Source organism: Corvus hawaiiensis, chromosome 14 (assembly GCF_020740725.1).
Source record: "Corvus hawaiiensis isolate bCorHaw1 chromosome 14, bCorHaw1.pri.cur, whole genome shotgun sequence".
Lineage (NCBI taxonomy): Eukaryota > Metazoa > Chordata > Aves > Passeriformes > Corvidae > Corvus > Corvus hawaiiensis.
This window is the reverse complement of record NC_063226.1, coordinates 22,137,041-22,163,389: the sequence shown is the minus strand read 5'-3', so window position 1 is coordinate 22,163,389 and position 26,349 is coordinate 22,137,041. Positions and strand designations below refer to the sequence as shown.

At 54.3% G+C, this 26,349-nt stretch overlaps 2 protein-coding genes across 3 annotated transcripts in view; both read right to left on the bottom strand.

Annotated features, from left to right (window-relative positions):
• Positions 1 to 1,363: 1,363 nt before the first annotated feature.
• Positions 1,364 to 5,389, bottom strand: GLOD5 (glyoxalase domain containing 5). Of its 2 annotated transcripts, XM_048319349.1 has the most exons (4): positions 5,067 to 5,389; positions 3,774 to 3,931; positions 2,650 to 2,805; positions 1,364 to 2,469 (listed from the first exon to the last, which is right to left on the bottom strand). In XM_048319349.1, exons 2-4 carry the CDS (start codon positions 3,912 to 3,914, stop codon positions 2,317 to 2,319), a joined length of 450 nt encoding a protein of 149 aa, XP_048175306.1. In that variant the 5' UTR covers positions 3,915 to 3,931; positions 5,067 to 5,389; the 3' UTR covers positions 1,364 to 2,316. The 2 variants fall into 2 exon arrangements, with proteins under 2 accessions (XP_048175306.1, XP_048175305.1); XM_048319348.1 differs by lacking the exon at positions 5,067 to 5,389 and having other exon boundaries at positions 3,774 to 3,938.
• Positions 5,390 to 5,741: 352 nt separating this feature from the next.
• The window catches only part of LOC125333376 (exocyst complex component 1-like), a 32,577-nt gene continuing 11,969 nt past the window's right edge, over positions 5,742 to 26,349 (bottom strand). The window contains 16 exon segments of the mRNA XM_048319241.1: positions 5,742 to 6,393; positions 6,704 to 6,898; positions 8,880 to 9,079; positions 9,807 to 9,990; positions 10,870 to 11,110; positions 11,216 to 11,286; positions 11,785 to 11,904; positions 12,084 to 12,196; positions 15,779 to 15,872; positions 16,134 to 16,283; positions 17,285 to 17,394; positions 18,704 to 18,836; positions 19,931 to 20,158; positions 22,749 to 22,933; positions 23,886 to 23,923; positions 23,925 to 24,031. Of these exon segments, the coding sequence (XP_048175198.1) occupies positions 6,238 to 6,393; positions 6,704 to 6,898; positions 8,880 to 9,079; positions 9,807 to 9,990; positions 10,870 to 11,110; positions 11,216 to 11,286; positions 11,785 to 11,904; positions 12,084 to 12,196; positions 15,779 to 15,872; positions 16,134 to 16,283; positions 17,285 to 17,394; positions 18,704 to 18,836; positions 19,931 to 20,158; positions 22,749 to 22,933; positions 23,886 to 23,923; positions 23,925 to 24,031 (2,325 nt within the window). The 3' untranslated portion in view covers positions 5,742 to 6,237.

The window sequence follows — 26,349 nt, the reverse complement described above, 5'->3', positions numbered from 1 at the left end:
TAAATTCATAAAGATTTAATGCTGCATTATGTAAACCATCAGTTTTAATTGGAATACTCAAAATACAGAGGCTTTTCCAATAGACAGGGAGCCCAGCAGAGGTTGGGACAGGGACAGCTGGAATGCTGGCATGTGGCCAGTGGTTTCTCCAGGGAAAAACATTGAGCCTCACAGGTTGCTTCTCCTGGAGATAACAATAACCATCAGGCAGCAAAGCCTGCTGTGCTCCAGCACCATCACTCCAAGAGAAGCTCCTCTATAAGCAACACATTCCAAATACTTGCTAAGTTTCCATGACAAATTTCGAGTTTCCTGTGGTTCGGGTCAGGTGTGAGATCCCCAAATGTGTCACTCCATGTTTCACACTCCAGTGAACGGGAAAGCCACGGAACCGGTGCCCTCCAGGCCAGCCAGCAGCTCAGCACTCAGAGGGATCAGTGTGTGGGACAGAACCGAGGTGGGCTCCAGTGGAGGGAGCAAAACCCTGTCCCATGGGCACTGACCCCCTCCCATGGGCACTGACCCCCTCCCATGGTCGCTGACCCTCTCCTGTGGGGATTGACTCCTCCCATGGGCACCGACCCTCTCCTGTGGGGATTGACCCTCTCCCATAGGGATTGACTCCTCCCATGGGCACCAACCCTCTCCTGTGGGCACTGACCCTCTCCCATGAGCATTGACCCTCTTCCATGGGCACTGACCCTCTCCCGTAGAGATTGACCCCCTCCCATGGGCACTGACCCTCTCCTGTAGGGATTGACCCTCTCCTGTAGGGATTGACCCTCTCCCATGGGCACTGACGCTCTCCTGTAGGGATTGACCCTCTCCCATGTTCTTTGACCCTTTCCCATGGGCACTGACCCTCTCCCATGGGCACTGACGCTCTCCTGTAGGGATTGACCCTCTCCCATGTTCTTTGACCCTTTCCCATGGGCACTGACCCTCTCCCGTGGGCACTGACCCTCTCCCATGGGCACTGACCCTCTCCCATGTTCTTTGACCCTCTCCCATGGGCACTGACCCTCTCCCGTGGGCAGGACAGGGGTCCCGCGGCAGCCGGGCACGGCCGGGGCACATCAGCACCCTGGAGAGCAGCCGCCGGGTGCTCCGCGGGCGCCGGGGCTGAGGGGACTCCGTCCCTGCCCGGGATCCCTTCCCGGATCTGCATTCACAAGGTAAAGGTGAGGGGATGCCCGTGGTTTCCTCCCATGACATTCCTGTGTTTAGTTCCCACAAACGACTCAATGGAAAGCAGCTCATCCCCACTGATCGTCCAAAGCACTGAATGTTTTGTGACTTCGCCTTTTTTCGCACCATGAAGAGTTTTGGATTTCCCACGAAACTCCAGCAAGGGAAAAATGAGTACGAGTCAGAGATTGTGTCAATTTTATAGAGGATTTGGACTGCAGAGGTCGGAAGAGTCCTCCCTCCTTTCCAGCGCTGTTCCGGTGAGGATATCGGTGCTACCTCAGTGTGGCCAGCCTGGGAACTGCTCTGCTCGAGAATCGCCAGGTCCCTCATTGTTTTATACTTTTAAAGTAACTTGGAAATGGCTTTTTAAATTACTAAAGAAAGAAGAAAACTTAGGACAGTGCCACAAGTACCCAGGTGCCATCAGAATCAGACTCCCCTGTGTCAGACCATCCTCAATCCCTGCACGAATCCAGGTGAACTCCTGGACTTCTGACCTCTGCCCTCCATGTAGGCACCTCATCCCTGCTTTTTCCAACCCTCACAATTATTGATACAGAGCTGAGGGTGAGGATTGGATCTTCAGCTCCACGAGTTTTTGAGTGTCACACCGAGGCCAAATTCCCAAATCCCAGGTGAGAAGTGTGTTTGGACAGTCACAGCTGGATTTAAACCTCTGCCTTCGTGGGAGAGCCACCAGCACCAGGCAGCTTGAGACAAGGAGCAGGAGGATGAAAGGAAGGGAGACAGAAATTTCCAGCTGTGGAAAAGTGACTCTGAAGAGGAGGGGAGTGACAGGTGGACAGTGTAGGAATGAGGACTTCAACTGCAGCAGAAGGGGTAGCAGGAATTAGGAAAAATGTCCCAACAATTGCAGCGCAGCAGCAGCAGGACAGATCTTCCACGAAGGCCATGGAGTCTCCGTGGCAGGGATGTATAAAAGCAGGATTCACATCCAGAGCAGAGCAGGCTGCCTTGAGAGAACTCCCGATGTTCCTGCAGCCCTACTTTGTGGCTGGGATTTGAGGCTTGTCCCAGGTTTACACAATTAAAGCTTGGATCTGTAAATGGGCCAGCCAGACCTGGCCTCTGCGCCCTGGGACGCAGGCAGAGCATGGGCTGTGGTCAGGGCTCCCCTTCGGTGTCCACAGCCCCAGCTGTGCAGTACCTGGAAACCTCCACCAGGTTCTCGTCGGGGTCTCGGAAGTAGATGGAGGTTATTGGACCCACAGCACCAGTTCTGGCCACGGGACCTTCTTCAATGGGCACCCCACAGGCCTGGAGGACACAGGAGGGCAGGGGTTTGATGGTCGTCTCATCACCGTGCCCTCCTCCCCCAGCCTTGGAAACATGAACTGCTGGATGAGACAACCCCGGCATTCCCCAGGAAAACGTCATTTAGAGGATTCGTGGCCCTTGGGATGCCACCGCCCTGGGGACACCCTGGGCCTGCCTCACCTCCAGATGCTCCAGCAGCTTCTCCAGGGGCGCTGCTGTGATCAGGCAAAAATCCGCAGAGCCGGGCACTGGGCGCCGAGCCTTGGGCTCAAACTCCTGCCCAGCCTCGTGCAGGTTGAACTTCTGCTGGCCGAAACGCAAAGCTTTGCGGTTCCCCTGTTCCCAAAGGAAAAGGCCGAAGTAAAGGAGACTTCCTGGGCTGGAAACCTTCAGCACCCACTCCCCGAGCACTGCTGGAAACCCCGGGGAACCGATGGAGTCCTGCTAACTCAGGGCTTTGCTGGGCCAACCCAAAACCAGATCACTGCAAGGCACTCATTGAGATGTGGAGTGACCCAAGAAACTCCACATTCCAAGAAAACCCACAGCCACATGCAGGATTTCCAAGGGTTTTCAGGAGTGGGGACTCTCCATCCAGCCACACAGCCAAAGGGCAGGCTGGCACTGCAGTGGGGACAAGGCTGAGGAGGTGGGAAGAGGGGCAGGAGGGAAGTTTTGGTGGCTCTTTGCAGGATCTCAAGGAGGTTTCTGCAGGCTCATGTGGCAGCCGAGCCCCCAGGGAAACGCTGAGCAGTGACCACCCAAAGATCAGAGCTGAGTTTGATTTTAAGAGAATTGGTGGAGCAGCAGAGAGGGAAGATCTTAGAAGCTAAAAAGGTGCTGTGTGTTCATCAGGAAAAAGGGCAGGAGGTGAGTTGGAATATTAAATATTAAATATTAAATATTAATATTAAATATTTAATATTAATATAAATATTAAATATTAAACATAAAATATTAAATATTCACCAACCTTTCCTCCCTTTGCCAATGGGAATATCAAAGCAAGAGCCTGTTAGATGTCTTTAGAGGATGTGTGGGTTTGAGGGTTCTTCTCCTTCAGCCCTAGGAATTGTTTTTTCAGAGAATCTTTGGGGTTTTTTTGTCACTTTGACTCCTTTCCGTGTGGTTTGGACTTACCTCTGACTCAGCCTGACTGTCCTAAAATTCAGAGCTTGATGGGCTGTGGCTTCTGCTGGTCCTACCATCTCCACCCCAGTCCCAGAAACCCATCAGAGATCCACAGGCCCAGAACCACAGTTCCAGCTCTTCTAGACCCAAACCAAGCCTGTGCCCCACATTACCTTGAAAGTCACCACCTCCATGCCCAGGACTTTGGAATAAAAGGCCACAGTGTTCTCAATGTTCTTCACAGTCAGCACGAGGTGGTCCAGGCGCTGGATGAAACACGAAGGTGGGCTCGTGCCCTCCCCCTTCCAGGACATGCTCTCAGGGCTGGGAACTGGCATGGAAAACCAGAGAATGTGGAAGTTAGGAGCATCCAGCTCTGCAGGGAAATGGGAAACGGTCCAGGGAGCTGAGAGCTGAGTGGGGATGGCCCAGGTTTTCCTTTGTCCTGCAGGTGGCACAAGTACAGAAGCAATAAATCCTCCTCCCTGCAGGAGCCTCAGGCTCTGGTCTGCCTCTGGTGGCACCTGAGCCTGTCAGAGCCCCCGGCTGGGGCCAGGTGTGGGGGACAGTCTGGGTGACCTCGCTGAGGGCTGGCGGCACCAAGATGCCAGGCTCCCAACACACAAACCCCGTGCGCACCAAGGACGGGACCACGCGTGTGACCCTTCCTCCAGCCCCCTGCCGGGTCCTCCCACGTGTGGACACTGATCCAGGGGGAGCCAAGCCAGAGAGTGGAGCCCATCTGGGGCCTGGCAGAGCAGCAGGAAACATCGGGGGACATTTCTTGGCATTTGTCTCTAAGCTGCCAGATGTCACCACCAGGCAGAGGGTGAGGCCGGGGGCTCGGGGTATGCAGCACCAGGGTGTGGGGACTCACCAGCCTGGGCTCAGAGAGGTTCCTGGTGGTTTAGGTTGGGTTCAGATCCCCTGGCACTGCCCTTGGCTTTTCGGGACATGGGTTAGGGAGGTGTTGGCAGCGCTGGGGGAATGGTTGGACTCAGTGATCTCAGAGGGCTTTTCCAGCCTAAATGATTCCGTGATCCTGCGTGGGAAGTGGTTGGTGAGGAGAGATCGCACAGCCCTGCTGACACAGCAGCAGGGTCAGTGTAAAGCCAGGTGCAGTTTCACCGGGATCTCTGCTCGCTGCAGCCAGAGGAGCCTGTTTGGAGCAAGATCCCATTATCCCATTCCGTGGCATGGCCTGGACTGTGCCGGTGACCACACCAGTTACGGGGGAGCCATCAACAGACCTGGAGGAATCCCTGCCCCTCCTCGCTGGTGTTTGGTGTTCAACAACCTCGGAGCAACCTGACTCCGTCCCTCTGCAAATCCCTTCACCCCGGGCGTCCTCCCAAATTGCAGCACCTTCATATCCCAGCCCACAGCTCCCACCTCCTGCCCTCCCCTCCCAGGTGAGCCCCTGAGCCAAAAACTGAAAGGAAACGGGGCTGCAAAATTCCTGTTACCTCCAGAGGGATGAAGAGCTGGGAAGGCAGCACTGGATGGTTCCCTGTGACCGTCCTCTTCCTGCTGGGAGCAGCCACGTCACGGGCAAAAGGGCGGGATTGAAAAGAATGGGATAACGAGATTGGAAACAGGAGCTCTAAACAGTGCTCCCCTGCAGAGGTGGACCTTGACCCAAAGGCCAACTGCTTGAAAAATCCCAGAAAAATAATCTGGATTTTTCCCTTTGCAAGGGAAAGCTGGGATTATGTGCTGGTTTAAAGCTCACGCTGGAGAAACAAGGATATCCCTGGAGAAGAGGGGCTGTCCAAGGAGCCACAGCAGCCTCCCACCTCCCTGGCAACGGATGGGGAATCTCCCTCCGAGATTATTTTCTAACACGCCAAATAAATGAAATAATCTTTGCCCTGCGAGGCAAATATCAAGGAGTTCAAACTCTTCAGTTGTTTAGGGAGAAGGGTTGTGGCGTGAGCCCCACGATCATCACAAGAAACAGAGAACATTTAACGAATGACAACATATTGGGGAGCTGGTGTAGGAAGATTCCTAAGAAAACGGGATAAAACCAGCCAATTCCCCGAGGGATCGGTTTGGATCCCTAGAACTGCACATATTCTCCACTCCAGTTAAAATGTGAGTAAATCTGAGCTAAAAGCAATAAATCCATTGAAACTCTGGACTTTCATCTGCCAGGCAACGTTCAGTGGAGAGCTGTGGAGCAGAGGTGCCTGTTGGGATACCTGGATGTGGGAACACCTCACACATGGGGCGTCTCCATGAGGTTTAACCCTCTGGTTTAGCACAGGGCCACTGTGAAATTCGAGCACAGAAAAGAAGGAGAAAGCCCCTGGAGAGAAGATGCTTTTCTGTTGGGAATGGTCTGCTGAGGAGGCGCAGCACCAGCGCTCGCTCTGGTGGAAATCTGAGGCTTCGAGGGACATTTCCTAGCAGCAAAATGGTTTCTTGGAGCAGGGAAGTTGTGGTTTGGGTCCGACAACTCCACTTCCCTGAGGGAGATTTAGTCCAGGAGCAATAAGGCGGAGGTACTTTGGGATTAAGTTCAGGATAGGAACATAAATATCCAACTTGGGAATGTTTTGTGTTCAGCTCCTCGAAGGTGTGGCTGCAGATAAGGACTCCTGGGCTGCTCCCAACATCCAGGGAGGGATTTCCCTACATGTTGGACACGGTGATGGAGTTGAAGTAGCTCAGCAAGTCCTCCATGGTGAAGTCCAGGGCAATCCCTGATCCCGCGTAGCAGTGTTGGATGAGCTCCTCAAACTCTCGGTACTGCCGGATGAACTCCTGCTCCATGGCTTGCCACACCACCTGGAAAAGCAGAACCCTGCTCCATGGGCTGCCACAGCACCTGGAAAACCAGGATTCCAGCTCCATGGGCTGCCACAGCACCTGGAAAACCAGGATTCCAGCTCCATGGGCTGCCACAGCACCTGGAAAACCAGAATTCCAGCTCCAGGGGTTGCCACAGCACCTGGAAAACCAGGATTCCAGCTCCAGGGGTTGCCACAGCACCTGGAAAAGCAGACCTCAGCTCCTTCCCCAGCCCCTGCAGCCGCACAGGCGTTGCAGTCCTGAATCCCAAACCATCCCAGCATCACACCCATCCCACTCCAGTTACCGGCAGCAGATTTTCCTCTGGGGACAGATGTTTGTGGATTTTCCTGTAGAGGGTCTCCAGGGCTCTTTTGACCTCCTTGCCAGGATATTTTTCGATGACTTTCCGGAGTTCCTGCTTGCTGTAGGCCAGCTGGAAGCTGACCTCCTCTTCCTTCACCCCCTGAGCCAGGCGGGCTTTCACCCCCTCAAAGAAATGCTGGGAAGGGAAGGAGACATTCCATGGTGAGCCGCCCTAAGGTGGATTCCTGCGTCAGGGCTGACACCCGATGGCTGCCCTCAGCTCCCTTCCCATGTCTAACTCAGCTGAAATGGAGAATTGGGAAATGTTTAATGAAGTATTGGAGATTTTTATCCCCCAGGAAAGCAGCGTTTAGGGAATTTCACGGTTCTGTCCCCTCCCTGCTCAACCAGCAGCATCTCTAAGGGTTCCAGACCAATGGAGCAATGGGACTGCTGGAAAAATCCCTCTTGTTCCTTGGTGCTCCTCCCAGTTTTCTCCCCACCGATGGTTTGGAGCCAGAGGTGGGGATGGGGGATCCCAGAACCTGGAGAGGTGGAAAGCAAAACCTGGATTTTCTCAGTTCTCGTGACATCTCTGCCACAGCTGGACAGGACATTCCACATCTGCTGCAAGACAAGGGAAGAATCCCTTCCTTCCTCCTCCTGTCTGTTCATACAGCCCAGGAATCCATTTCAGTATTCCTGCTGCAACTTGGCTGGGGAGAAATACCCTAAATCCCAAGGATGTAGAGCTCCTAAACCTATGGGCTGTTTCCAAGAGCCAGGAGTGGGCTCCTGCATTACTTACACCTCTTTGCACCTTCTCTTGTTGAAGGGAAACTGGGCGAGATGGAGAAGGCCGTGCCAGGACCTGGGGACATCCAGGTGCCCTCATATCCCACTCACTTTGTTGTGAGCAATAAAATGATCCTTGCCCTTGGAAAAGGGAGGATGTGAAGCCATGGCAGAGCTCGGGTAGCACGAGACACGGAGCTGATTCTCCAGCCAAGCCAACAAATGTTTGACAGCAACGACTGGAAACAAATTGGAAGTTACAGGTCCCATAGATAATTCCAGCTGAGCTCTGTCTGTGAGACATTTTGGGAAGAGGGAAGGAGCGGAAGAGGCACGGTCTCGGGAAGGAGGGAATGTCTGTTGGAGCTAGCAGAGCCAGATGCTCTTAGCTCAGTTAACAAAACAGCCGCTTGGGAAGTGTTGGATGGATCAGCCCAGGCAGCCGTGAAAAAAGAGCCAGGATCTGCCAGACGCTGGCACGCAACCGGAGTGGGAATGGGAACGAACTGGGAACGAACTGGGAACGAACTGGGAATGAACTTCCCACCAGTGCTTTGGAATTCTGCCCCCGATGTGCCTGAAATGGGCACAAGGATAAAGCAGCAGGAAAATGAGAAGATCCTTCACATTGTTGGGATTGTCAGTGAGGAGTGGGAGAGGCTTCCTTCTTGGCCGGGTGGTCACATCGTCTGGATAGAAGAAATTTTTTCCAGTGAGAACAAGCTGGGATAATCAATCAAACCTGCCCAGGGATGTGATAGAGTCCCACCACCGGAGCTTGTGGGATGGGACTGGACAGGGAGCTACAGCATCTCATCCAGGCAACCTCCCCAGGGAAGTTTGGACTGGATGATCCTTTGGGATCCCTTCTAGCCTGGGATCCTGGGATGCTGCCGAGGTGGGAGTGCCCAGCCAAACCCAGCAGTGGTCAGGGAAGGGAGCCCTGGACAGGACATCCCACATCTGCTGCAAAACAAGGGAAGAATCCCTTCCTTCATCCTCCTGTCTGTTCATACAGCCCAGGGATCTGTTCGAGTATTCCTGCTGCAACCTGGCTGGGGAGAAATACCCTAAATCCTAAGGATTTAGAGTTCCTAAAGGTATGGACTGTTTCCAAGAAACAGGAGTGGGCTCCTGCTCTATTTACACCCCTTTGCACCTTCCCTTGGTGTCTGTGCTCAGACTGGGAGAGCTGGAGAAGGCTGTGCTAGGATTTTGGGAATCCCTGAGCAGAATGAAATCCAGGTGTTCTCACATCCTGTGACAACAAAGTAACGTAACCCCGGACTGGATTGAGGGCAGGGAGATGGGAACACCAGTTAATCCAGAGTTTTGGGAAGAGCCCTTGCCCTTGGAGGTGCAGGCCAAGGTCCGGCACTCACATTGAGCCCCTCCAGGGGCTGGCCCAGGTATGTGGTGACGAATTTCTCCATGTGCTCCCTGGACCTTTGCTTGGCTTCTCTCTTCTTGCCCTCCAGGCAGAGGATGTTCTTTTGGCACAGGAAGTTGTGGATGTGGTGGAAATTTTCCATCATCACCATATCCGTGTTCACCCTCAGGTTTGCTGAGGACAGGCCCTTGACTGGAAAGGAAGGAGGCAATAGGGTGTGGAGAGAAGCCCCGTGCCTCTGGGATGGCTCATTTGAGAGCAGTTACCACACACATCCTGAGCCCTGTCCATGATTCCCCACCCCACCTGCTTCCCTGCAAACATTCCTGGGGCCTGGCAGGGCCGTGTCCATGGATTTATCAGTGGGTCACCCCAGGCTCACCCACAGGTGGCAGCTGCCCCTCTGCACCACCTCGTGATCTGTGCTCCGAGCTGTGGCTTCTGCAGCCCCTCAGGTCCTCTCCAGGCAGGAAAGCAGGATACTTCCACTGACAGGAAGCTGAGGCATCCAGCTGAGACAACACAGGGATCTACTGGAAGCTCCCCACCCTGCTCTCCCAACCCTTCTCTCCCTATCAACACCCCTTGGTGTTTCAGGGGAAGCTTTTCCTGGCTCCCAAGATCTTGTAAGAGGAGTCTGATCCCTGAGGAGCTCTCCCTCCGTAGTGGGGCAGGAGATGCTGGAATTGGATCCAGAGCTGAGCCCGTGTGTCTCACCCCTGTCACCCCTGGGCCCATCCCGCTGTGACAGCCACTGCGCACATGGAATGTGCCTGGTGCTAACAGGATCCTGCTCAGGGAGCCACATTTCAGTGCCTAAGGGACAAGCGGCTCCCACCCGGCCCTGGTGGCCCAGCGGGTCACTCCTGCAGCTGCAGGTGGACATTTCCTGGCCGGAACACCCAGCCTTGGCACTCACTGCTGCTGAAGACGCTGCTGGCCAGCCTAAGCTGGGCCTTGTCCAGCTCCCCCCAGCGCCGGGATGTCCGGAACACCTCCTCGGAGAAGGCCACGAACTCCTGGAAGCGGCTGACGCAGGGCAGGATCCCCCCTCTCATCCTGCTGGGAGCCTTGGCCTCCTCGATCTCCTTGCACATGGTCCCCTGAGAACGACACCAAGACGTGGCACCCTCAGATCCGACCTCGCTTGGTGGAGAACAGGCCAGGAAACAGGGCCAGGAGCTGGGTTTGGGAGCACTGCTTCCGTTTACAGTGCCTTCCACAGTTCCAAGGAATGTGACATTCCTTGTTTGAGGCTGGCATGGAGCTGTGCCTTTGGCAGGGGCTGCCAGGGAGGTTTGGGTTTCCCCATTCCTGGAGGTGTCCAAGGAACACCTGGGCGTGGCACTCGGAGCTCTGGGCTGGTGACAAGGTAGGGATCGGGCACAGGTTGGATTTGATGATCCCGGAAGGCTTTTCCAACCTCCATGATTCTGGGATTCTGTTTAGAAGGTTCTGGAAGAGGCCAAACATCACTCAGGTCTATTTGGCCCCCTCCTACTGATGCCAAGAAGATTTTTTGCCTTTTCTTTTATACCCCTGTTATACCTTTTTACAACTTCTGTATTCTCAGTGCTTTTTGCCTGCATTCTTGCACTTGTTTGTCAAGCTGAGAGACTCAACATTTCAGAAGCTTCATAGCCGGGGATCAGTGTGGCCCAGAGCCCAAGGTCCTCTCCAGAACACATTCTGTAAACCAAGATAGAACCATCCAGGGGAAGGTTCCTTGGGGAGGGAGGCTCACTTGAGCCTCTCATTGGGGAATCTTTGATAGATCTGCTAATTAGTAACACCTATAATGTTATACCCGACGTTGGGGGGACACACTCATACTCGGTGGGGTGCATCTCGATGCATATGACCTGGACGTGTGCACCTAAGGATCCTTAAAATAAATCCCAAGGTAAAATCCCTTTTCCCCTTCTAACCATGTTTGACTCTTGATTTTAAGACCAGGAAAAGGCATCAGTACTGACACTCACGATGCATTTGTTGAAGTTGCTCTTGGCCAGGAGCAACACATTCCCCAGGAGGGTGCGGAGGAAGGACGAGGGGGCAGCTGAGGGGGAGCCCCAGGTCCCAAACACGGAGTCACTCAAGGTCACCAGGACCTGCAGGCAGCCCAGTGGGTGGACCTTGCTGCAGATACCCAGAAACGCCCTCAGCTCCGGCTCCAGGCAGCTGAAGATCTCACTCAGCAGTTGGGCTGTGGCTTCTTCTGGCCTTAAAAACCAAACCAAACCATGGCAAAGGTCAGGAATTAACTGGGAAGGGACACTCCAGCCCGTGTCCTGTCAGAGCACCCAGTGTCTCCCATCACCCACGTACTGGCTCTGGCCCTTGGTACGAGGAGGATCCTCTGGAGGTGCCGTGGGCTCTCCTCCCTTAGTGGCAGATGCCTGAAAAAAGATTGGAGTGGAAATTATCAAAGGATCCCAGAATGGTTTGGGATGGAACCCAAACCCCCTGCCATGGGCAGGGACACCTCCCACTGTCCCAGGCTGCTCCCAGCCCCAATGTCCAGCCTGGCCTTGGGCACTGCCAGGGACCCAGGGGCAGCCCCAGCTGCTCTGGGAATTCTATCCCAGCACCTCCCCACCCTCTCAGGGAGGAATTCCTTCCCAATATCCCATCTAAACCTGCCAAATGATGATTTCTCTGCTCTCCCTCAGCCAGGAACACGAGCTCTGGATTTATTTCTGCTGCCTCCTGTTGGAGTCCTGTTTAATGCTTGGAGACCCCTGATTTTCCTGGAGCTCTGAATGAAATTCCATTTCATTCTCCTCCTGAGCTTCCCCACTGCTGGTTCCTGGAGGATGAGAGCCCAGGAGAGCTCAGGTGGTACCCCATGGATGTGCCAGGCTGGATAATGGGCCCGGAGAGGACACGGTGCTCACCTTCACCTCCAGCGCCTGCAGCTCCACGGAGTCGTGGCCCAGTCGGAAGAAGAATTCCTGCAGGAATTGCTGCTCCGAGGTGCAAAGGGGCTGCAGCTCTCTCAGCACCTGCTCCAACACCTGCTTAAAAACCACCTCTGGTCAGGAAAGCCTCTGGAATTCACTGGGGACACTGGAGCAGGGCCGTGTCCACCTGAGGGGACCTCGGGCAGCACACGGAGCTCCTCTGCCCCTGCTCCAGGGAGGGACCCCGGGGCGGGGTGGGACATGGAGCACCTCAGGCACCCCCAGCTCCGTACCTTGCTGATGTTCCCCCTGTCTGGGGCGTCCTCCTGGCTCTCCCTGCTCCCGGGGAGGCTCCACCAGGGCTGCTGCCTGTTCCCCATCGGCTTCTCCCACGTTTCCTGCAGACCTGCACGGGGTGTGGGATGTCAGAAATCCCATCCCTCTTGGATTCGCCAGCTCCTGGAGTCCTGGATATTTAAATTCTTAAATGTCTCCTTTTATGTCTGCCCTTATGCATTAATTGACCTTTTCCTGGTGCATTTGGATAAATGGGGAATTCAGATGAAATTCCCTTTTGTTCTCTGCCTTCTCACCTGATTCTCCCTCTTTTTCATTATTTTTATTTCGTTAAACTGCCTTTTTATTTCATTGATTGTGGCGTTTATCCCTTTGCTGCCTCGTGCTTACTCCTGAGAGCTGGAGTGTGGAAAATCCCGGGGAATAAGAGAATAAATCAGCACAAAAACCTGCAGAAGCCTCAGGAAAATTGTTTGCAGCTTCGTTTTGATGGTAACTTGCCATAAAAAATATCCAGGGGAGGTGGGAGTGGCTTTTTCTTGAAAAATGCCCTTTTAAAATTAAAATCTTTCACCTGGAAATAAATATATTTCTCCAGCATTGGCAGTTTTACCACCGGGGGCTTGGGTTGAGTGGAAAAGTTGAAAAAATCCTTTGAAAGATGCCTTTAAAAAATCCTTTTCTACTCCCTGAAAGGAATCAGTGGGGAAACATCCGGATTATTTCCTAATTAATTCTAAAAATGGGACTCATTCCCCATTCCCAGAGGTCCCTGTGGAGTCAGGTCACCTCTCCTTCTCTCATAACATCCCAAATATCTTTATCTGAGCCACTCCCTGCAGGGCTTTCCCTTGGGAAGGATTTGTGAGCTCCACGCTGAGCAGGGATGAGGGATGAGCCAGCCCTGCTCCCGACCTCAGCCTTGCTAAAACCAGGACTAAATTAATGAGCTGCTTCCTAATCTTTTTCTCACTACAATATAATTTCACCAGCTGGAAAACAGCAAAACCAGGAAAAAATAAATCTTCCAACAGCAAATGGGAAAGAATTTCACAAGCCTATGGAAGAGGGGATGGGAAAATGAGAAAGGACTTAATTAGTGGCTCCCAATTAATTATAAACAGCTCGAGGTTGCCTTTTAAACTCTCCCATCGCGCAAGGCGAGGAATCAGCAGGCGGTGCCATGAATAAAATCCTCTGTGAGGGCGGGGAATCAACCCAAACAATTCACTGGGGTAATCGGGAGCAAGGAAGCGGCCTGGAGACCTGGATTGGGATATTTTCCAGCAAGGATGAGGGATATGGGACAGCGGGATGAGGGATATGTGACAGCGGGATCAGGGATGTTTTCCAGCCGGGATGAGGGATATGTGACAGCGAGATCAGGGATATGTGACAGTGGGATCAGGGATGTTTTCCGGCCGGGATGAGGGATATGGGACAGCGGGATGAGGGATATGTGACAGCGGGATCAGGGATATGTGACAGCGAGATCAGGGATGTTTTCCGGCCGGTTTCCTCACAGCCCGGGCTCCACCCACGAGCAGAGCCAACAGCAGGAGAGACCTTGGATGAGCTTCCTGCAGAACTTCACCAAAGCCAAACAAAAACCAGCCCGGGGCCAGCCGGTTCTGCGGGAATATTCCAGCAGGAGGCTCGGGGAGCTGGGAGAGCCCTCGGGTGCTGGCCTCCTGCAGAAGGACACATGGAGAGCCAGACCAGGAATTTTGGCTGTGTCCTGGAGCTGGGAAGGGGTCACCTTCCCCTGCTTTGCCCCAGGACTGCAGAGGTGGCACAGAAAGCTCAGCCGTGACACTGCCAGCCCCGGGGAAGGTGCCACAACCTCTGTGGGGACAACTTGCTAAAAATTCCCTCTCTTCTCACGAACCTCCCTCGGTGATGTTGTTCCAACGTTCTGCTCACATCAAGGACGGGCTGAACAAGCCCAGCCCGGCCCGGGGCTTCCTGCCTGTCCCAGACCTGTCCTCACCCTCCGGAGCAGAGAAGGGACATCCCAGGACAGCAAAACTCAGCTTGTCCTGCCCGTGGAGCAACCCCAGCACAGGGCAGACACTTTGGGATGATTTCTACCAGAGCAGGAACACCTTGTAGCCATCAAGGTGTCCTCCCAAGGGTTTCCTCCTGGGCTTTCAGCACTCCTGGTTTATGGACTCGTGTAGGAATTAAAGATGGATAAAACACTGGCAGGAAATCCCAGGTTTGACCCTGATGGCAGGGGATGGGGCAGGCTGGCTGCCACACGTGCCCCACACCACCTTTTGTCTAATTCAACGATGTTATTTTCGTGCAGGGTCTGGTGGTGGCCATTGTGGTGCCCTTAGGACTATTGAGGTGAAATTTTCCTCCTTTTTCCAGGTGTTTGTGGCAGCACTCTCCACCCTGCTTTGATCCCAGGGCTTGGAGGTCTCCTGTTCTCCCAGTGGCTGAGGGTCTTTCCCAGGGGAAGTGGTGCTGGGCAGGAGGAGCTGGAGGGGGGGGTGGGGATGCTTTGGGTGTGAGGAACCCCAGAAATGGGAGGCACCAACCCCAATCCCTTCCCTCGGCTCCATCCCCTGGCTCGGGATCTTGACACCGGTGATGAAGGAGGTGCAGAGCTGGAAGTGCTGACTCTGATGGACAAAACACACCAGTCTGACCTTCAAACTGGGCCAGACTGGCCTGGAAATTTCCATTACAGCCCTTTGTTTTGCTGAGGGAAAATGTGACTTGTGGGCCATAAAAAATTTCCAGAGGAGAGATCAGTTTCTCTTTTTATCTTCAGAAACACCTGACTGGAATATTTTGAGTCAGATCCAGCGATTTTGGTGGAAATGGGCACCTTGGGACAACACAGCCCCACAGTCAGCTCGCTGTGAAATCGTTCCATAAATATTGCTGTGAATTCCCTCTGTCTTCCGGGACAGGCTTCCCCCTGCAGGGAAAAGTGTCTGAGGAATCCTGTGTGAAATACGGACCAGGCTGTATGAAATCATAAAATCACGGAATGCTTTGGGTTGGGAGTGACCAAAGAATCGCCTCCTTCCACCCCTGCCGTGGGCAGGGACACCTTGCACTATCCCAGGTTGCTCCAAGCCCTGTCCAACACAGTCTGGAACACTTTCAGGGATGGGGGAATTACAGGGTCTTCCTGGAGTCTTCTCCAGGCTGAACAACCCCAGATCCCTCAGCCCATACCCACAGGAGAGGAGCTCCAGCCCTTGGAGTAGGTGAAGGCAAGGAAAGAGGAAACTTGGTGGGGATTTTTCAGGAGATAATGGTGGAGTGGGAACTCTGGGAATCTTTGAGAGCTGGGGAGAAGGGACCTGACAATGGGTTTTGTTTTCCAGGCTTTTCCACATCCCCCTCTCTCTCCTACGGCTCCTCAGGACGCCATCCCAGCCACCCCTGTGTCATTCCTGAGCCCTGCACAGGGAAGGGAACAAAAGCTCTGGCTCTGAGGAGCAGCTGAACAAAACTGGGGAGTTCATGGAGCCGAGGCTCCCACAAACACCGCCTGGTGTGGAGCAGAGTCGGCTTTTCCCATCCTGCCAGCCGCAGAGCCAGGGAACAGAGTCCTGGCTCAAACCTGGGGAAGCCACCTGTGCTGGAGGTGACTGTCAGCTTCCCTGGTGCAAACAAACCCTGCCCAGCAGCACGAAGGCTGGATTTTAATCAGATTTTAGTCACTCACTTCCTTTTCTTCTTCCCAACAGGGACATCTTGGCCTGTTCAAAAAGGGCTTTGATTTCCCGCTCGTAGAGCCTGCCGAGGTTCTGGGAGTAGACCTGAAATGGGGAGAAATGCCCAGCTGAGAGCAGAAAAGACCAAATTTGGGCACTTCAGACCTTCTCCTCCAACACAACTCTGCCACCTCCCAGCCTTCTGTTGGGCTCCAGGTTGGCCGGACATTCCCAGAAGGACCAAACTCCAGAAGCTCCTGGGTTCCACGGCTCTGGTGAGACCCAGCTCCCGTCAGGAATTCCCCAGCTGGACCAGTCTGTTCCCAGGGAATGGTTTGCAGCGTTTGTTGAGGATTTCAGCCATACCTTGGCGAGGTCCCAGAACAGAACAGGGTTGATGTTCCTTAGCCAGGCCATGAGGGGTGTGTAGGGCAGCAGCTCCTCATGGTGGGGCCCATGGCTTGGGGCAGCCACGATGCCAATGGGGTGAGCAAGAGCAGGGGCCTGAGAGTTACCCTAAAGGGACAGAAATGGCAGAAAAAGTCAAATAAAACCACCTCCAAAAGCTTCATAATCACCCTTGAATTTCCAGCTCTGAAATTTCCGAATTTCTGACAATTCCACTTTTCTGGCATTCCCAGTTCCATGTCTGAGAAGCAAATCCCAAGCTGCAGCACTCGTAACTCGAGTTTTAATCCCATTGTCTTGGAATGATTCATGGCTGGCCCATCAGTAACACGTGGGGCACTCCAGAGAAACACTGGAGATCAGGAGAGAACACGGGAGAAAAGCTCCTTGTGGAGGAACATTGTCCCGCTGAGCCCTGGCAAGTGGATCTGCCTCAGGGGGTGGGATGCAACAGAAAAGTAGGATTTTCCAGGGTCTGGTGGTGCTGGGACACAGAGCTGTGCAGGTGGGATGGGATTGGGGCAGGTTCAGAGCAGATCCAGGTGGAAGAGTTCCCTCAGGAATGTGTCCAGTCAAGGTCTGTGAATCTCCGAGGACGGAAATCCCGCAGCTCCCTCCCAGTTCCCTTCCCAGAGCCACTGCTTGAAACCAAACGCCAAAGACCTAAGGAAGTAAGGATTTGGGAAGGAAATCTGTGGGATTTCTGCCCACAGGGATCTTTTCCACCGAATCTTTTAAACTGCCAAATCAGCACTTGAAGGTGTAAATCAAAGGATCACAGGATTGGCATTTATCCTGGGATTTTAGGTTACAAACAGATCAACAACCCCCAAAACAAAATAAGAAAACCTGAAGGAAAAATCTGCAGGCCTGAGGACTTGAGGCCTTTGACCAGAGGGATTTGGGGAGTGTGGATTTCTCCTACGTGCCTGGAAAATTAACCTGAGGGCTGGGGGACGGTGACCAGGGGAAGGCGTGGGGGAAGATCTCTTTGGAGAGACACTTTGGGAAAATCCTGTCCCGGCAGCATCCCCTGCACGACTGGCCCGGCTTTCCCAGAATATCCCAATGTCCCAGGATTTGGAGCTGCCATGGAGAGTGGAGCCCACCTGCAGCTCGAAGATGCTGGTGATGTGGTTGATGAAGGAGCTCTCAAAGTTCTGCTTGAGGGTTTCAAACAGGATCAGCTGCTCAGCCACCGCCTGCAGCTTCCGGTAACCTCGAGGGGAAAAAAAGGATATTTTGGGATTTGAGGGGATTTGGGGGGCGGCGCTGCAGACCCACATCCCTCAGAAAACTGGGAACTCAGACAGAGCTCCTGAGCTAAATCCACCCAAAAGCCAACGAAGGGGGAAAAGCTTTCCTGTGGTGCCAAGGAAATACAGACAAAGAGTTGAAAATAAAACTTAAGAAACCAAAAATAATCCACGAGTCCGACCTCAGCCAAGGAGACACGCCCAGTCTCACCACAAGGAAAACTTGGAATTTCCTGCCAGGATCAATCCCTGTGCGCTGCCAGGATCCAAGAGCTCCCACATCCTGCCACAATGAATTGTTGTTTTTCCGTGCTGGAGCACAGACAGCACGGAGCACGATTCCCACCCACGGCTCTCCTCAGCTCCTTTCCTAGCTCCAAGGACACACGGCCTCACACCCAGGGCTTTAGAGGGATTGTGGAGACAGCTGGCAGGGGTTGACCCCAGTTCCAATGAGAACTGGACTGGCCAGTGTCTAAATCCAGCGGGAGCTGCCAGCAGAGCTGCCCCTGGAGTCTGGATGCTCCAGGCTGGCCACTGACAGCATGAATTGGAGTTCTCTGGGAATGGAGCCAATCCGGGCTGGGAGAGCTGGGGGTGCTCACCTGGAGAAGGGAAGGACACAGGGAGAGCTCAGAGCCCCTGGCAGGGCCTAAAGGGGCTCCAGGAGAGCTGCAGAGGGACTGGGGACAAGGCATGGAGGGACAGGACACAGGGAATGGCTTCCCACTGCCAGAGGGCAGGGCTGGATGGGAGATTGGGCAGGAATTGTTCCCTGGGAGGGTGGGCAGGCCCTGGCACAGGGTGCCCAGAGCAGCTGGGGCTGCCCCTGGATCCCTGGCAGTGCCCAAGGCCAGGCTGGACATTGGGGCTTGGAGCAGCCTGGGACAGTGGGAGGTGTCCCTGCCATGGCAGGGGTGGAATGGGATGGGCTTTAAGGTCCTTCTGACCCAAACCATTCCCTGATTCCAAGATCTCCAGACCAAAGCCAACCCTCCAGGCTGTTTCCCCCGTTCGCAGCTCCAGGGGAATATTGTTGATAACTCTGCACCTGCCAGGTCCCCCCAGATCCCTGCTGCTCGTTGGCTTCCCAAATCCAACCCTTGTATTCCTGCTTTTCCGAGGCGGCCTGCAGGGCTGCTCAGCCAGCACAGGTCCGAATTCCCGGGAATATCCCCTCCAGCAGCAGTGGCTCAGGGACACTGCGGGGCTGGGCAGCACGGGATGGTGCTGGGTGTGACCCCGTGGGATAAATCCCTGCTCCAGACTCACTGGGATGGATGGGAATGTCCATGCAGGCGGACAGAGCCTCTGCTGCAGCCGTGCAGGCTCCGACTGCTGCGGGGCTGGACAGATCCGCCCGGCTCAGGGCGTCGCGGTGCTCCTTGCTCAGGTGCAGCCGGCTCTGCAACAAGGCCAGAGAGGACAGCTGCAAACTCAGCCTGCTCTTCATCCCTCCCCATCCCTTCTGCTCCCACTGGGAATGCTGCTGGCTGGGAGCAGCGGCTGCTGTGTCCCTCAGGGAATCCGCGAGAATCCCCATGAAAACCAGAGTTGTGCCCAGGAGCAGCTGCGCTGGTGGCCAAGGAAGGCCTGGCCAACCTCAGCACGAGTTTCCAAAGGGCTGGCGCCCCTGGAATCACTGCAGGCAGCAAAGGAGAAGAGGAAAAGCTAAGGGTGAGAAATGGAAAGGTCCCTGGCACAGAGGTCGCCACAAGCCGTGGAACTGGGGATAAGTTCTTGCATTTATGTTCCATTGGAAATAATTTGCTTTCCCATATTCCAAGGGCTCATCCAGAGTCTTTCCCCCCGCTCTGCTGTCCCCTGTGCTGGTGTCCCGTGGCTGTGGCTGCAGGGAAAAGCTCCTTGTGCCAGCAGGGGAGCAGGGAGGACCTGATGTGCGCCCAGCCCACACGAAATGGTTACATTGCCTTCAGGAGAGGGGGAAAAATGGGAAAACAGAGAAAAGGAGAGAAAAAAATGGGGAAATTCCCATCAGTGGGAAGAGGAGAAATAGGGGCGCTGGACAAGCAGCCCCTCCAAGGCAGCAGGGAGTCCCCCCATGGTAAATGTTTATTTTCCCTCAGGACATCCAAAGTCCCCTCTGCACGTGATGGAGCTGTGCTGGTGGGAGCAGGATTTGACCAGAGGCAGGTGTTGCAAGCTCTGCCTGCTTCTAATTAATGAATTCATTAATTAATTGCTGTGCTTGTGCATTCCCAGGTAATAATTATTGGCTGTTAAATTACTAATTGGCTTCGTCATTCCTAACCCTGCCCTAGGAAAGGACTTTCAGAGACCCCTCTGGGCCACAGTGAGGGTCCTGCACCTCCCAGCTCTGTGTCCATCCTTATCTTATCAACAGCACCCCTCATTTCCCAGCCAGAGGAGCTCCATAACCCTTGCAGACCATCAGAGCTTGCAGTGTTTAAAATTCCTTGGAAGTTTTTCCCAACAGATTCTCCAGCTGGAGATCGATGTCCTCATAAACCCACACACCGTGAGGAACAGGATCTCATCCATCAGCCTCGCCCTGTTGGACGCCATGCGGTGCAGCAGGGAGTTTTCCCGGTGGATGTGATCCATCTGCTGCTTCACGCTTCCCAGGAGCTCGTCGTAGACCTGCAGGGTCTCCTCCACCCTGGCCACCTCTGCCAGGGCCTCGTCGATGGAGCTCATCAGCTGGGCCACCTGCTGCTCCGAGGAGATGAGGGCGCCGAGGTTGGCCTGTGGGATGCAGGAGCAGAGGGATTCAGAGCTTGGTTGGGGATGATTGTCACCATCCTCGGGTCAAATGTCCCGTCCTTCACCCTCCTGAGGCACGGCAGAGGCCTCACGGCTGTGACGTGCAGGGTGTTGGTGGAATTGCCACTGTCCCACCTCTGCCAAGTGCCACCCGCACGTCCCCAGGGCCAGGGCACACAAAACCCTCCCCTGGGTGAGGTGTCCCCTCAGAGCACTTCCAGCTGCCACAGCAAGCAAATTCCTGCCGAGTGTCCAGGAAAATCTGGCCGTGAGCAGAAAAGTCTCCGTTGGAGAGGCCACCAAGCCCTGCTGGTTCTGTGCACTGGGAGCGTCTCACTGCAGGGAGTCTCCAGCCCTCATCTCCACAAGTGGTGCTGTCCCCTGAGGACCTGAGTGTCCATCCCACAAAGATTTCATGGAACCCTAGACTGGTTTGGGTTGGGAGGGGTCTCAAGATCATCCTGCCATGGGCAGGGACACCTCCCACTGTCCCAGGCTGCTCCAAGCCCCAATGTCCAGCCTGGCCTTGGGCACTGCCAGGGATCCAGGGGCAGCCCCAGCTGCTCTGGGCACCCTGTGCCAGGGCCTGCCCACCCTCCCAGGGAACAATTCCTTCCCAATCTCCCATCCAGCCCTGCCCTCTGGCAGTGGGAAGCCATTCCCTGTGTCCTGTCCCTCCATGCCTTGTCCCCAGTCCCTCTGCAGCTCTCCTGGAGCTCTTTAGGCCCTGCCAGGGGCTCTAAGGTCCCCTCTCCAGGTGGACACCCCCAGCTCTCCCAGCCCCTCTGACCATGGGCACTCATCTCCCACAGCACCAGTGATGCTCCCAACCTGCGCGGCCCCGCTCCTAGAATTCTGCTTCCCCAGCACACCCAGGGACTCCATCCCGCCCCACCAGCTCTGCCCAGAGCTTCCCATTTATTAATTGTTCTTTAATTAGAGCCAGAAGCCTCCCCCAAGCCTGTCCCCGCCACCCCTTCAGGCTGTGGCCACGGGGAGCATCCCCGGTGACACCGAGGGGACAACGCTGCTGGAAGGGGCTCTCCAGAGGCTCCAACTCCGGGAACAGGAATAGAATCCAGCTGCAGGCAGCACAGAGCTGCTGCGAGCTGCCTGCAGTTCCACATGTGTTGGGATCCTGGAATTCTGGAGGAATATCAATGTCCAAATCAGAGCCTTTGGCCTCCCGGTGTCCCGGCCGTGCCGTCCTTCCCTTTGGAAAAATCAACTTTTCCTTGCTGCCAGTGCAGGGATTTCTGTGATTCCCAGAACAGCTGGGCTGGAGGAGGGTGATTAATAGGGGAGAGGAAGCCAAGGTGTTACCACTGGGATGTGGGGAAAACATTTAAATGGATGCATGGGCTGGTCCAGCTCGCTGGGATTAATAACATTTAATGTCAGAGATTAGGGCTCGGAAATGGAAATGTTCAGTAATTAATTTGTATTAGTGGGAAGTCACATTTATTCATTAGAGGACATTAAAATAATGTATTCAGTGGCGCCTTTCATCTCCAAAAACTTAATAAAGATGTATTTGTTGCTCTCCCAGGGTGTTTTATAGCTGGGAACAGTCACAAAGTGCCTGAATTCCTCGCCAGGAGCTGACAGGAACAAGCCTCGGGAGTTTGGGCTTCCAGATTAACTTCCGAGTGTGTAATAAGTCATATATGGGAACACAGCAAACACTGCAGCAAAGGAGGTTGGATTTAGGGTTTGTGGTTTCTTGTATGGTTTAGGGTATTTCCTTTGGCTTATTTTTTTTCCCCTTTTTTCCTTGGTTACCAACCATAAAATCCCAGACATTTCAGCAGCAGATAAATGCTCACAGCAGCTTTCCCAGGTTTTTTGTTCCAGCACTTAAAGGGGAAATTTCCTCTGCAGAAATGCAATAAATCACAGCAGCTCCCATGGAGTCAGTAAAGCTCGGTAGTCAAAAATCATGGAATGGTTGGGGTTGGAAAGGACCTAAAAGCCCATCCAGTTCCATCCACTCAGGGACGGGAGCCAGGGATGCTGAAGGATCCTCTTGCGGGTGATCCTTGAGCTCCTTGGTGTCGTTTTCTCCCTTTCCCTTTCAAATCTATGGAAAAGCACAGAATCCTGGAGTGGTTTGGGATGGAAGGGACTTTAGAGACCATGTGGTTCCAGCACCTTCCACTGCCCCAGGCTGCTCCAAGCCTCGTCCAGCCTGCCCTTGGACAATTCCATGGATCCAGGGGCAGCCACAGCTTCTCTGTGCCAGGGCCTCCCCACCCTCCCAGGGAATTCTGGAAACATCCTGTGCCTTTTCCACTGGCCCTTCCTCCTGGTTTATATTTTCCTTTTCAATCTCCTTCCAGCTCTGTTTCATTTGCCCACCCTTTTCCTTCTCCCTGGATGCTGCTTTTCCTTCTCTAGGGATCCCTTTTGCTGCTTTCCCTCCCTCAGCCATCCCCAGACCCACCCCACAGTCAGGCCCTTCCCTTCATTTGCTCCTGGAATTTCTCCCAGGTCACGCTCCCAGAGCGAAGGGAAGAGCTGCCGCTGCCCAGGGCCTCAATCCCTCATCCCAGGCACGTCCGTGGCTCCGTACCTCCTCCAGCCCCTGGAGCTCCCGGCTCAGCTGCTCTGCGAAGGCCACGGAGTTGTCCAGCAGGGGCTCGTGCTCCTCCATCAGCTCCAGCACATCCGCAGCTTCCTCCGGAGTCACCTCCTGGTACGCGCCCAGCTCCTCCCGGAGCTCAGCCTCCTTCCCGTCCTCCTGGGGCCTCTGCATCCCTGGGAGATGTGGGAACGGCCAGAGCCTTTTGGTGAGGTCGTTTTAGCAGCCCTGCTCAAATTCCGGCCCACTGAGGCCGAGCGATGAGTCCAAGAGTCGGAATAAGATCACAGAGTGGGGCAAAGGAAGTTGGATGTGGGATGAAGGGTGAGCTTCGTAAGAGGGACAAGATGGATATTGGGCTTGGCTTGGGTTGGGATTTTCCTCGCTCACCTCTCCAGGATCGTGTGCTGGGACACCCTGATGTGTCACACAAAGCTGGGACAAATTCCAGAGGTGAAGAAACTCCTCGATTCAAATTAGAAACTCCTCTAAGTTAAATTGGACACGAGGAAGGTTTTGACAATGCGGATGGGCAGGCCCTGGCACAGGGTGCCCAGGGAAGCTGGGGCTGCCCCTGGATCCCTGGCAGTATCCCAGGCCAGGCTGGACACTGGGGCTTGGAGCAACCTGGGACGGTGGAAGGTGTCCCTGCCCATGGTCCTTACAGTCCCTCCCAACCCAAACCCTCGTGTTTCTGTGAAATGGACTGGAAGTCGCATGTTGGAGAGTTAAATACACATATAAATAATATCTATATATAATACAGTTTCTATCCACAAATCTCTTCATTTCTTGATGAGGGTGTGTCACCAGGCCCCTGCCCTGGTGTTACCAACACTTTGCTCACCTCCCCACACCACATCCAGAGATTCCTGGAAATGAGACAAACTGTGTTCATACTCCCAGCCTGGCTCCGTGTATCCATGGGCAGTGGGTAAAGCAATGGCTGTGCCTCCAGACCCCCAAACCCAGCTCCTGCTGCCCCTCTCTCCCTGGCACCACCTCACCCTGTCTCATCACCCACATCCACTGCCTGAATTTATTCACCTTTCACTGATGGGGACGCTGCCAAAAGCCCAGAGCCCTCTGAGTGTGAGGAGGCTATTAATTAATTAATTCATTAATTACCTTCCACTGCACCCGAGGGGACGTTCACAAAGGGGACAGCGCCGGTTCAGCTTCCACAAGCACCTGAGGAAGGCTTTCCTCTCCTCCAAGCTGCTGGAGGTCCACTCGTAACGCTTCTCCAAGTGCAGCTCAAAGTCCAGGCCGGCCTAGACGTCCACAGGTAATTAACACATCAGCTAATGAGGTTCAACCAGTCCTGGCCCAGCACTGCTCCTTAAATTCCACTTTATAAAACCCCTCCTCGTTTTACTGCACTTTTGGGGGATGAGTGATGGGTTTTGATGGTGGCCAGTGGCAGATGCTTGGGATCAAAAGCATTCCAAGGGCAAGCCCGGAGTTCTGGTGCCTTCAGGATTCCCTGGCAGCTTCCAGCATCCCATGATCCAGGAGCTCCCCGAGCTGGAGGTTGGATGCACAGCCCTGTGTTTAACAGCCCTTGAAGGAGCTGCTGTCCCTGCTCTCCTCTGACGGTTTGGGGGGATTATTCAGAGCGTTGGCACTCCCAGCATCCTGTGGGAATGAGCTCGGAAGTGCTGAGTTGGAAAGGGTGAGCAACTGGAGGGAAGAATTTGGGATAAATCCAGCACACACCCCACCCCCACTGCAGATATTCCCTCTGCAGTCCCCATCCGGCTGAAATCTCTAAGCTCTCTTCACTCCAGACTGGGAACACCCGGAGAAATCCCAGAAAGGTTTCCACAAGCTCAGCCCTGAAATCCCTCTGGAAGCAGTGTGGGATCAGCTGGATCACCCAGCAGCCCCATTTCCTGGCAGGGGAAGGAGAATGGACAGGGAAAAAACCCACCCCTGGCTTTTCCCGTGTTGTTTCCATCCATATAAGTGTTTCCATCTCCCCGTTCCCAAGGGATGCTGCCTCCTGGAGGGGAGCTCCAGCCACAGGAGGTGCAGTTTGGCCACTGAGCTTCGTATGAGTGGAAAGAACAATGGAGGCTGCTGAGCTTAGAATATCCCACAGCTGGAAATCCCTTCCCGCACCATCCCAGCTCTGCAGCCCAGCCTGATCCTCCTGGAGGGTTTCTAATTGTGGGCACTAATCAGCATCGCAGCCTCGGGGAGCTGCCTGGGATCACTGCACTCCTCAAACCCGTTCGCTCCTGGCAAGGTTGGAGTGACACTTCCACCCACGTGCCAGCCCCTGGGATGGCACAGAATGGGGAGGAGCCGGTGGCACTCGGGGTTATGGAGTGTCTTGTGAGGAGCTATTAAAGCAGGAGGATGTTAATTAATCGCCTCATGAATATTCATGATGTTTTGGTCAAGGCAACTGGAGATGAGCTGTGCCAGCGTTTGCTGGTGCCAAGGAAAGTCTGGTTTGAATTCCAGCTGGTGAGCAGGTCCCATCTTGGGAATGGCAGGGATAATTCCGGCTGTCTGCGTGCAAGGAGCCAGGAAGGGGCAAGGGAGAGGCTCCAGGCCTGGTGAAGGGAAGAGAGGATCAAGGAATGGTTTGGGATGGAAGGGACCTTAAAGCCCATTTTGCTCCTTCCACTATCCCAGGCTGCTCCAAGCCCTGTCCAGCACTGCCAGGGATCCAGGCGCAGCCACAGCTTCTCTGGGAAATCCATTCCAGCCCCTCTCCACCCTCGCAGGGAAGGATTCCTTCCCAATATCCCACCTATCCCTGCCCTCTGGCAGTGGGAAGCCATTCCCTGTGTCCCGGCACCAGCAGAGGAGGATGTGGAGAGGTCATCCTGCCCGAAGGAAGGTGAATGGGGAGGAGGCTGCAATCTAAAAATACATCTGGAAAGGCAAAGAGCTGCCTAAAGGACATCACGGCACGACGGGAATGATGGGGGCAGGAATACAGGCTGGGAATTACAGGAAAGAGAACCAGGCTCTCTCTTTGCCTCCCAGCAGGAGGGGGGCAGGAATACGCCAATATTTAAGATCAGTATGATCAGTTAATCCCATGGGATGGCAGATGAGGGGGGAAAGACTGAAAATCCTGGAGGTATCCTCTCCTTCGAATTCCTGAGCAGCCAAAGCGGTTGGAGGAGCCAGGCTCACCTGCTGCAGGAGCTCTCAGGTGTGGTGGGAGCACCTTCTCGCCTTGAGTGCAGGAAATGTCAGGTAATGAGGGAGCAGAGCAGATCTGCATTGGGATTTTTCCTTCCAGCCATGCTGTGCTTCATTTGTCCTGGGTGTAAAACTGGGAAGCTGCTCTTTTCCCCATTTATTTTCGTGTTTATGGAGCCCCAGGCGTGTTGCCAAAGCTCCGGGAACATTCCCATTAATAAAAACCCTCATTATCCCAACTTTAACGGTGCTCTGCCAGCCCCAGCAGCAGAAAGGGAGGATCTCATCCAAGCTGTGTTTCCCCAAAACCTTAACATCACCCTAAAGGCACAAATTCCCGCTGACTCCAGCCCTCCTTAATCCCTCTCTCAGTAAATCCAATCCTTAAATCCCTTATGGAAATGTCTGTGGACGAGCTTTGTCCCCA

Coding starts and splice junctions, on each gene's coding strand:
- GLOD5 (XM_048319348.1), bottom strand. CDS start 3,938: ATGCCAGTTCCCAGCCCTGAGAGCATGTCCTGGAAGGGGGAGGGCACG. Junction 2,806..3,773: donor TGGAGGTGGTGACTTTCAAG/GTAATGTGGGGC, acceptor CTTTGGGAACAG/GGGAACCGCAAAGCTTTGCG. Junction 2,470..2,649: donor AGCTGCTGGAGCATCTGGAG/GTGAGGCAGGCC, acceptor TGTGTCCTCCAG/GCCTGTGGGGTGCCCATTGA.